At 36.3% G+C, this 11,438-nt stretch overlaps 1 protein-coding gene across 1 annotated transcript in view; it reads right to left on the minus strand.

Annotated features, from left to right (window-relative positions):
• LOC134660562 (fatty acyl-CoA reductase wat-like) overlaps positions 1–10,915 on the minus strand; it is a 28,260-nt gene extending 17,345 nt beyond the window's left edge. Inside the window, exon 1 of the mRNA XM_063516334.1 lies at positions 10,878–10,915. Coding sequence (XP_063372404.1) covers position 10,878 — 1 coding nt within the window. The 5' untranslated portion in view covers positions 10,879–10,915. The remainder of the gene's footprint in view (positions 1–10,877) is intronic.
• Positions 10,916–11,438: the final 523 nt, after the last annotated feature.

Below are 11,438 nucleotides of genomic sequence, written 5' to 3' on the forward strand. Positions count from 1 at the left end.
AGTTGGACCATCGCTAGCAATGTGCAAGTTGTAGAACTTTCTCAAAATTTCCAATGTTTCTGGAAACTTTCATGAGATAGCTCTCATACAAGTTACCACTTAGATAGTTCCTGGTCATATTAGAAATATAGTGGCAACCCTTTCAGATCAATCTAAGAAAGCTTGGAGGATATAATCAAACGGAGACGCCATGTCTGTAATTTTCTGTACAAAACAGTCTGCCGATTTTTGCGGGGGAGGGGAACGTCAAATGTATGCGTAACGTAAAAATAGCCATGTCAGATAAACGTCAGTCCATACATTGTGTATGACCGTTGGCCGCCTATTTTCGACAGAGGGGAAAGCCTGTTAATGGCTACTCCGTTTAGTTGTATCCTCCAAGTAAGAAAGCGACGACAGTACAGTGTTGCCACTTTTTAATTTCTACAATTTTGTTGTCGGACTGTAGGTACAGTCACCTGCAATTATGTAACAACACAACGAAGGCCGCAAAAATATCTGACACGATCTTATTTGTAGAGCCATAAAGAGCGTGTCATATATTTTTTCGGCCTTCGAAGAGTAACATATATGTTATTGCAGGTGACTATACTCTTATATGTTCTTATTCTTAACTGCTGATGACTGTTTCACAGTTACGTCTCTCATTGGCGTCTATTTCAAGTATAAGTAGAAATCGAAATTAACTGTAAGAAGGTTTGGCAATAAACTTGCAGAAAAAAAATACCGAGTACTTTACATCATTTACATGGGAACTTTGCAAGCCTTTCAGCCATTCTTTTATTTTTAACCGACTTCCAAATCTAAAAGGAGTAGGTTATCAATTCGGTTGTATGTTTATTTTTTTTTTATTTTTTTTATTTTTTTTTTTATTTTTTTTTTTTTTATGTTTGTTACTCCCTATCTCCGTCATTACTGGACCGATTTTGAAAATTATTTTTTTGATTGTATGTATATGCATACAGATTGGTCCCGTTTTTGTCAAAACCCAGTTCTGATGATGGGATCCATGAGGAATCGAGGGAACTCCTCAAATCTTAAAGGCACACATATAGTGATTTTTGTATTTTTATCAACAAATCACGCATATACATTCAAAAAAGTGACATTTGATGAAGTGGAACTGCTGATGATGATCAGAACGGAACTCTTCAACGATGCATAGCACACGTCTGACGATTTGTCCTCTTCGTTATGTTTGTTAAGCAAGTTAAGTTTTTAAGCTACATTTTTGTCAAGCTCGAGTGCTGATGATGGGATCCATGAGGAATCGAGGGAACTCCTCAAATCTTAAAGGCATGCGTATAGAGATTTTTGTATTTTCATCAACAAATCAAGCATATACATAAAAAAAGTGACATTTGATGAAGTGGAACTGCTGATGATGATCAGAACAGAACTCTTCAACGACGCATAGTTCACGTTTGGCGATTTGTCCTCTTCGTTATGTTTGTTAAGCAAGTTAAGTTTTTAAGCCACAATTTTGTCAAGCTCGAGTTCTGATGATGGGATCCACGAGGAATCGAGGGAACTCCTCCAATCTTAAAGGCATGCGTATAGAGATTTTTGTATTTTCATCAGAAAATCGAGCATTTTCATTAAAAACTGTCGCATTTGATGAAGTGGAACTGCTGATGATGATCATAACGGAACTCTTCAACGACGCATAGCTCGCATTTGGCGATTTGTCCTTTTCGTTATGTTTGTTAAGCAAGTTAGGTTTTTAGGCACATTTATGTCAATCTCAAGTCCTGAACATGGTATCCATGAGGAATCAAGGGAACTTCTCAAATCTTAAAGGCATCCGTATAGAATTTTATATATTTTCATCAGAAAATCAAGCATTTACATTAAAAACTGTGGCATTTGATGAAGTGGAACTGCTGATGATGATCAAAACAGAACTCCTCAACGACGCATAGTACACGTTTTGTGATTTTCAATTTCGATTTTGACTTGGATTGGGCCCCGGACTCCGGACTCGGACCCGTACTCGGACTCGGACCCAGACCCGGAAAACCACTATGATACCTAAACTAAATCAACCACTATGATTACCATAAAATGTATACATAATACCAAATAAAGTATAAGCACCGTTAAGTGGGTTAGGCTAGTAGTTAGAGAAGTCGGTTTTTTTCTATTAAAGATTATCTTTATGTAGGTACATTTGCAGCAATTGTTCCTAAGCGGGAGAGGTGATCAAAATGATCTTGACGCTTGAATAAGTCTTATTGTTAAGAGAATAAGAGCGCGTCAAGGTAATGTTGAACACCTCGCCCGCTTAGCAACTTCTGCTGCTGACTGTACTATAAAGGCCCGTCCAGACCGAATCCCTCGCAACATCCCTCGCGTTACAGTCGCATGAGCGGGTAAGATGCCATCTTCCTTCACCCATGATATTTTAACATTAGAGTCAAAGCTCTGGCAAGTAAATTCGACAGTCTGCCCAATAAGAGCTGTAATATTACTAGGCTTAACTACGAAGTGAGGTCTCCTTAAAACTATTAATGCTGCATGTCTTGATTGCCTCTCGCCGGCTATGTTGGACGCCACACATCTGTACATAGGGTTGCCGGATGGTCGGGATTCGGCGGGATTCTCCCGATTTTTAGCATGTGTTCCCGATTCCCGACAAAGTGAAAATTGTCCCGAAAAACAACTTCACGCTATAAACAATAATTTCAAGTTTCGAACTGTCGTCGAGCGAGCAAGCGACCAGCGTCGAGCCCGTCAGCGCGCGCGCGGGGCGTGCGTGGCGAGAGTGGGCAGAGCAGCTGACGTAGTGCCAATAATGTATAATATCGTTGTTTTTAATGCAATTAATTTAGTTTGAATGGTTTTTGTTTCCCGACTTAAAGCCCAAAATCCCGAAAAATTGATATGTTTTCCCGATAATAGCGCCTTTCGATCTGGCAACCCTATCTGTACAGCCCGCTGTCAGTTGGCAGGGTTTCTAATATTTTTAAACTACCACTTTCCGTTACTGTCACCCTTCCGTTGACTTCCACGTCATATAAATTCCCATCTTTCAACCAATGCACAGACGGCTCTGGAACTCCTTTAGGGGGAGAACATTCCAGCACCGCTGGCTCGCCGGCTGCTACGTGCACGTCTCTAGGTTCCACTCGAAAGTCGTCACGAATCACAGCAACATTGAGAGAAGCATTGCGACTGACAGCCTCGCCTGCCAAGTTCCGTGCCACGCACCAATACACTCCCTCGTCGCTTTCCTTCTTGCCTCGATTTACTCTCAGAAATAATAGTCCGTCTTCCAATAGCACTCTATGGCCATCTTCGATCAAATTGACAATATAATTGAAAAAAAAATGTCTCATCTACGGAATACGGAACCTAAACACGTCATAAATAAGTTATTATTATTACCTCCGCATATAGTTATTATTCATAATAGGTACAATCGACGACAGGTCACATTTTTTTATATTTATTTAAGTAAGTATATTAATTTTTCTATAGTTCGACTCTGAATATTTCTGAATATTTAGGTAAGTTTCTAAATCGATTTTACAGTAAGTTAGATATAAAACTCTAATTATGGAAAAATCCACTGTTATGTTAGTTCTGACGCACATCTACACAAAATCCTAAATATAAGTAGGTACGACAAATGATAAAGTAAAACTAGTGAGTTTTTCTGCTCAAGAATCCATTTTTCGAACCACTCGTATCTTGTTCTGTCAATCTAAAGAGAAATTTGATAACTAATAAGTATGATGTATGGGATGCATAGGTACAGAGTTACTGCGTTTCAACTTTGAGTAGCAGTGTAAGATACTTAGGTACGAGATTTTTTCAAAGTAGTGACTAAATGTTTCCGCATTACCTATATGTATTATGACACAAATGTTACAATTTAATAGTTTTTAGGGTTCCGTAACCAAAGAATAAAAACGGGACCCTTTTACTAAGACTCCGCTGTCCGTCTATCACAAGGCTGTATCTCATGAACCGTGACAGCTAGACAGTTGAAATTTTCATAGATGATGTATTTATGTTGCCGCTATAACAATAAATACTAAAAAGTACGGAACCCTCGGTGAGCGAGTCCGACTAGCACTTACCCGGTTTTTTATTGTTACTCAACGAGGTTAACGACTTTGTTTACTTAATTAATGGTAATTACAATCGTAGATATAGGTAATGATCATTATGTCTAGAGCAGCGGAAAGGCTTTCAAAACGAAGGTGGGTAGGTTTAAGCCCCGGCTCGTACACACAGCTACAAAATTGCATGGTCACTTTATGAATTAATTTATTTATAGCTAGCGAGCTATCACGGTTCATGAGATACAGCCTGGTGACAGACAGACTGACGGGTAGAGGTGTCTTAGTAATAAGATTCCGGTTTACCTTTTGGGTACGGAACCCTAAAAACGGTCATATTTAAAAGGTTTTTCATGGAAAGGATTGCTAAAAAGTTCACTTTCAAGCCCAGGTGCTTTTGAAAGACCTATCCAACGTAAGCAGACGGACAGACAGACAGACGGACATGGCGAGATTATAAGTGTAAGGCCTGAGTGGACGCTCGAGTTCGGCGTGCAGCGGGGCGGGGCGTGCGGCGTGCATGTTAAACAAATGCAAGCGTATAGGAGCGGCATTAGTGCACGCTGCTCAAATTACTTGTGAGCCCGACGCCACGCTGCACGCCCCGCCGAACGCTCCGCTTCGAGCGTCCACTCAGGCCTTACACTTAGGGTTCCTAATTGACTACGAGACCCTAGAATGTTATTAAAATGCGCAATATTTAAATATTATTCAGGTCCTGACTTATATGCAAATAGCTTATGCATATTACATTGCAAATTACATTGTGGCTTAATTATGACATAGACTAGGAATCCTCTAGACGGAATTGAGAGCAATTATTTCATGAAACCGATGCTGCCAAAAATACTGGGGTGCGGGGGACGAGGTGAGCGAGTCCCGTGCCGTGATTGGTCCGTTCAAAGACACGGACGTCACACAAAGACACTTTGACTCGAAAATGGAGTAAACCATATATTTGTGGCAGAGGGGGTAGCACTACTATGCTCAGTCTTATGACACACTAAACTCTATTAATAAGGTCTACGATGTATGTCTGTCTGATGTCAGCAGCCTGTAGTCTGTAGTTCATAAACCGAAATTGTTATGTAAGGTATAAATTACTTGTAATTTTTACGTAACAAATTTTATACTTAAGTTTTTTGATATTCTATAACACACAAACAAATTACAAATTTTACAAATACAAATATACAAGTTTTACAAATTTTATAAGTATTTTGTAAGTTTTTTAATAAGATTTTTGAAATAAACTTAAGGTATTAATGGCTCAACCGATCATAGTCCAAATAATCTCCATCTTTATATATAAGCTTACATATAAGCTTTATTTTCTCAATTTTTTTTCATGACTAAACTACAAGGGTTCCGTTTTTGCCATATTGGCTACGGAACCCTAAAAATGTAGACGTCAATGAGCAAATAATACCATAATAATGAATTATTCAAACTCACGTTTACATTATATTTTAAACAAACCGCTAAACTAGGCCAATGTCTGACAAACACCAAATTCCTGTCAATATGCATTTTCAAATATTTTCATTAGTCAGCAGACATTATGTGCTGACATACTCTTTAGTTTCGGTGCAATACGACACGCATTTTTACGTAATGTTATAAGTAAAACAAGTTATGTAGGTTACAAAAAATTGCCAGAAATATACGAAGATGTCATATTTTTATTTTATTTTATAGAACTGGATCTAACGTTAATTAGCTAAAGGTCAGCCATTTATCTATCTCCTATATATATAAACAGGGTTGGGCAGTATTTCAATTACATGTATTTGAAATACAAATTAGTATTTTGTATTTGTATTTCAAATACTACCTCAAAAGTATTTTGTATTTGGTATTTCAAATACTGCACTCACATGTATTTAGTATTTTGTATTTCAAATACTTCAAGCTTCAAAATACATTTCTATAAATACATTTTATTAAATTCTATAATCCTAAAATGTCTAATCTCTCGCACAAGCTGTGAGCCGACCGCGAACCTCCGATCCAGCCGATATACAATTTTCATTGGCTGGATACTGGATCTATATTAGGTCAACTTCTGTGTGGAACTTTTCATTTAAATCTAGGGGATAGGGTCATTGCAGTAGTTTCCGTCCATGCACTAGTTTTCGACGACTTGACGGATTATCAAATATATATTTCATTTTTAATTTACTACTTTTTGCGAAATCTTCATCTTCCTCGCGTTGTCCCGGCATTTTGCCACGACTCATGGGAGCCTGGGGTCCGCTTGGAAACTAATCCCAGTAATTGGCGTTAGCACTAGTTTTTACGATAGCGACTGCCATCTGACCTTCCAACCCAGAGGGTAAACTAGGGCCGTAATTGGAATTAGTCCGGTTTCCTCACGATGTTTTCCTTCACCGAAAAGCGACTGGTAAATATCAAATGATATTTCGTACATAGTTCCGAAAAACTCATTGGTTCGAGCCGGGGTTCGAACTCGCGACCTCCGGATTGCAAGTCGCACGCTCTTACCGCTAGGCCACCAGCGCTTCCTTTTTGCGAAATATCATTGTTATATGTAGACAGATATATTGCTTAGACGCCTTAGACATAAGGATTGAAATCAGTCCAAATTTGTGCAGGAATGTAGGTATATATTCAAATTTCGTCAAGTGGACGTAAACTAGAGCTGGACGAAAACTAGCGCAATGACCCTATAAGTTTATATGAAAGGATTTTCGTTAACGTTAAAACTAAATGCTAAACAAAAAAATAAATAAAGGTATATTTTGTAATTGAAATACATTATTTTAAACACTGTAATTTGTATTTTGTATTTCAAATACCCGTCACCAAAGTAGTTTGTATTTTGTATTTCAAATACTTTTAAAAATGTATTTTGTAATTTGTATTTCAAATACGTGGAAGCCAGTATTTTGCCCAACCCTGTATATAAAGGTCAACAGCTTAAATGTATATATACTTTTGATGCATAGTCCCATCCAAACGTATTCTCATCCAGCGGAATATTTCCACCAAAAAAATAGACATAATGTGAACGCGAACGCACGTAGGTAATTTTCCTTACCGTTCTCACTATCGACCAGTGGCGGAGCATCTATAAAAGCCGATTCCCACCGGCTTGCCTGTTTTTGGACGTTTGAGCATAGTTGTAAAAGAAATATGTAAGCCAAATTAGCCCCGGGTTGCCTATGGATATGTTTGACGCGCCGCCACTGCTATCGACTGTCATTAACTCATGGTAACCTCCTAAGGCCCAACGTCCTACCTATAGTACTTCTTCAGTTCAATGTAATTTAAACCATATTCAATTAGAACAGAGTTGCATTTGATTCGTATCGTTTAATTTTCAAGCAAATAAACAGTTTAAATCGTTAAGCAAATAAACAGTTCACAACAGTTTAAATTCGAAAATAAAAATCAACTCTATTCCCTGCACTATAGGTTCAAATTTGAGTGGAAGTTTTTGGGGTTTTCATTTGTATGGCTGGGTAGAGGCACTGGTCAAAAGTAGACGTTTGACAATTCAATTATCACAAAACCATATTTTATCAACCTATTGTCACGATTTTTTCTTCGACTTTACATATAAATGATATAAATCTTTGTAGCTAAATCCATTTAACTACTTAGGTTTGTTTCCTTTCCGAAACTTTCCTGTTTGTTAACGTCATACAAAGAACAATAGTTATTTGTTTTACAAGGGGGCAAAGTGCTAATATTGATACCCGAGCAAGCGAAAGATTCCAAAATTGCTTGCTCGCTACGCTCGTGGTTCGAAAAATGAAATATTGAGCGTTGCGAGCATTGATATAGTATAAAGAACTGGATACCCAATCAGCCGCCAAAAATGGCCCCACAAAAGTGATGTCAAAACAGATCATGCATTACTTTTTCGTTTAGTCTTGTTTGAAACGCTCAAATGTGAAGTTGTCAACAATTACGAAATGTGCCGTTAAAATATGTAAAAATAACAATGATAAAACAAGGAAAAAGGATGGAATGTATTTCTTTCGGTTAGTTCTTTGGATAGCATTACATAATTTATGTAATCTGGTGGTAATTTTATGGTTTTAAATAAATTAATTTGTTAGTACCAAAGAAGGGATGTCAAGGAACAAAATTCTAATAAGTCGATGTGAGGTCAATATTTTTTTTTATTTTTATATGGAATTCATAAGAAATAATATTATGTTTAAATTGAAGATTTCCAAGAAAACCTATGCGACGTGCAAAGTGGACTGCTATTTAATTATAGCAAGAGATAGGGGTGATACAGTTTTAAACAAGGCAAAACGGCACTTGTGTGTTCGGCCCATTTCCCTGTTTCCGACATATACACCACCAATAAGGGCTTATATCGACTAACTGTAAATGCTAAACCTGTCGGAACACAGTGACAACCACAGGATTTTTTTTATAAAGTATAGGTAGACTTTATAAAAAAAATCCAATCAGTATCTAAATTTCCCCGTGCACCCGTGCTATGAGTATTATGTAGATCTTAAATACACAGTTATTTAATAAGTAGAATTTATTTCAAGGAAATTAGTATTTAAAGACGTATACTTACGAATTAAAAATTTAATTTGTTTGAATTTGAACCACGAATTAATTTTATTTGAGCTCCCGATTAAATTAAATTTGTTTTATTTATTACTTCAATTGGTTTCCCTGTACAGTAATACATATTAAAGTGTACCAAAGTGACTCCATTCGTTCATTATTCTCGTTTGACGTTGTTTGACGTAAATACGTTACGTTTAGTGCCATCGGACTAAATTTTTTAACAGTGTTGGTACTTATGTTTGCAAATTTGACACTTAATGCTTACGACATTAAGCTCTTTACTGTACGAAACATTTATCTTGACTCAAAATTTACGTAAGCGTTTTTATCATCAATGTAAATGGTGCGAAACGTCATTGGGATCCACATTTCTTGACGTTTTTGTTCTGCTTTGTGTGTCTATTTCTTTTATATTAAGTCAGTGGTTGCGAGGGTTAAACAAAATTTGCCCCCGAGTGAAACACAAAAATTTTCACCACACCAACCCGAAGAAAATTCTCAAAAATGTAAAATATCATAAACAAAATCAAATTCAAATGAATGTTATTAAAAAAATATTTATCATCCAAAATCATAATTTAAAAGTCAATTCTACCAGCGAACATAAGAAAACAACTCAAAATTTGCATTTGATTACTTGTGAATTTCTGATACCAAAGTGCAAATTTGCTATCCGTTTTTGAAGTGCAAAGTAAGCCTTTCCGAGCTGGTGTGGTGAAAAGTAGGTATATTATGGGGAAATGGTAACACAATAGGAAAAAACACTGGGACTTTTTTCTATCCCATTAGGATCGAAAGAGCTCATGATTCTGAGTAGAAATAACACAAATTTTATGAAAAAATAACAAAATTGATGCTTTTACGTTTAGCCCTATGGTTGACTGATAGAGAATGTCTATAGTGGTATTAAGTCCGCCTGTTGTACACTTTTTAGGGTTCCGTAGCCAAATGGCAAAAAACGGAACCCTTATAGATTCGTCATGTCTGTCTGTCTGTCTGTCTGTCCGTCTGTCCGTCTGTCCGTCTGTCTGTCCGTCCGTATGTCACAGCCACTTTGCTCCGAAACTATAAGAACTATACTGTTGAAACTTGGTAAGTAGATGTATTCTGTGAACCGCATTAAGATTTTCACACAAAAATAGAAAAAAAACAATAAATTTTTGGGGTTCCCCATACTTCGAACTGAAACTCAAATTTTTTTTTTCATCAAACCCATACGTGTGGGGTATCTATGGATAGGTCTTCAAAAATGATATTGAGGTTTCTAATATCATTTTTTTCTAAACGCAATAGTTTGCGCGAGAGACACTTCCAAAGTGGTAAAATGTGTGTCCCCCCCCCCCCTGTAACTTCTAAAATAAGAGAATGATAAAACTAAAAAAAATATATGATGTACATTACCATGTAAACTTCCACCGAAAATTGGTTTGAACGAGATCTAGTAAGTAGTTTTTTTTTTATACGTCATAAATCGCCTAAATACGGAACCCTTCATGGGCGAGTTCGACTCACACTTGGCCGCTTTTTTATGTACAATAAAGTTTAAACTAAATTAACAAAAAAATAATTGTTGCATTTTTAAAGAATTGCTCAGTTAGGTAAGAAAACTTCTGGAAGTATCGTAACTTAACGGAAAATAATTTCGATTTCTGTCCCATTTTGGATTTTGTATTTTCTCCCATCCAGAAGGAGAAGCTCTTGAAAGCAGCCAAATTTTATCAAAATAAAACGAAAACAAAAAGAACAATTAAAACTCGGGCCAAATACCTATATTTACACATTTTTCACGTTTGTTGTAAAACCATTTTCTATGCAAAAAGTAGTTAAAGTAAAACAGAGAACTCTCCCTGCTTGACCCTAAGGTTGACTAGTAGAGAATGCCGTTTGGCATTTAGTCCGCCTTTGGTACGATACGTTTTTTTTGTGCAATAAATATTAAATAAATAAATAAACAAACGCGTTAAAAAAATTGTAATAACATCACTACACAAAGTCGCTTCCCTGTCTGTCTGTCCGTCTGTATATGCTTAGATCTTTAAAACTACGCAACGGATTTTGATGCGTTTTTTTTTAATAGATATAGTGATTCAAGAGGAAGGTTTATGTATCATGTTTGTTAATGTCCGTGCGAAGCCGGAGCGGGTCGCTAGTAACTTATAAACCTAACTTAAGTTAATAATATCAAACATTTTAGAAATACAGTCCCAGAAAAATCTATTAAAAAAAAATCTATTAAATAAAACTTACTATTTAATACACTCAAACCTCGTTCAATCACAACTGACACTTTACAAAACACACTTAAAAATCACTGTTTTATTTTTTAATTTGTATTAAGTTTTTTTTTTTACCTACGTAAACGCGACTAGCTGACGCGTTATTCTGTATACTTATGTCACTTATGTGTGAAAACCACGATCTTAACTCGTACGTACGATTAAAACTTACAGTAACAACGAGTATTGCTTGAAAAGGTATTTGAACCTTCTGTGCAGTACTTAAAGTGCATATTTAAATGTGCGAATATTTTTTGCCTATGTTGGCTGTTTAGGGTTCCGTAGTTATTTAAGAACCGTTGTATTTTCTGCTAGAGTAGTGTTTTTATTTGGTTTCATTCGAGTTGATTTTTTATAAATAAATATAGTAAAACGTTAAAAAAAAAGTTATTATTCATTTTTTAGGGTTCCGTACCTCAAAGGAAAAAACTGAACTCTTAATATAGGATCACTCGTGCGTCTCTGTCTATCCACCCATTCCCCTTTATCTCCGAAACTAAACAAAAAAAATTGAAAAAAATACTCAAAATTG

Source organism: Cydia amplana, chromosome 27, assembly GCF_948474715.1.
Source record: "Cydia amplana chromosome 27, ilCydAmpl1.1, whole genome shotgun sequence".
NCBI classification, from domain to species: domain Eukaryota; kingdom Metazoa; phylum Arthropoda; class Insecta; order Lepidoptera; family Tortricidae; genus Cydia; species Cydia amplana.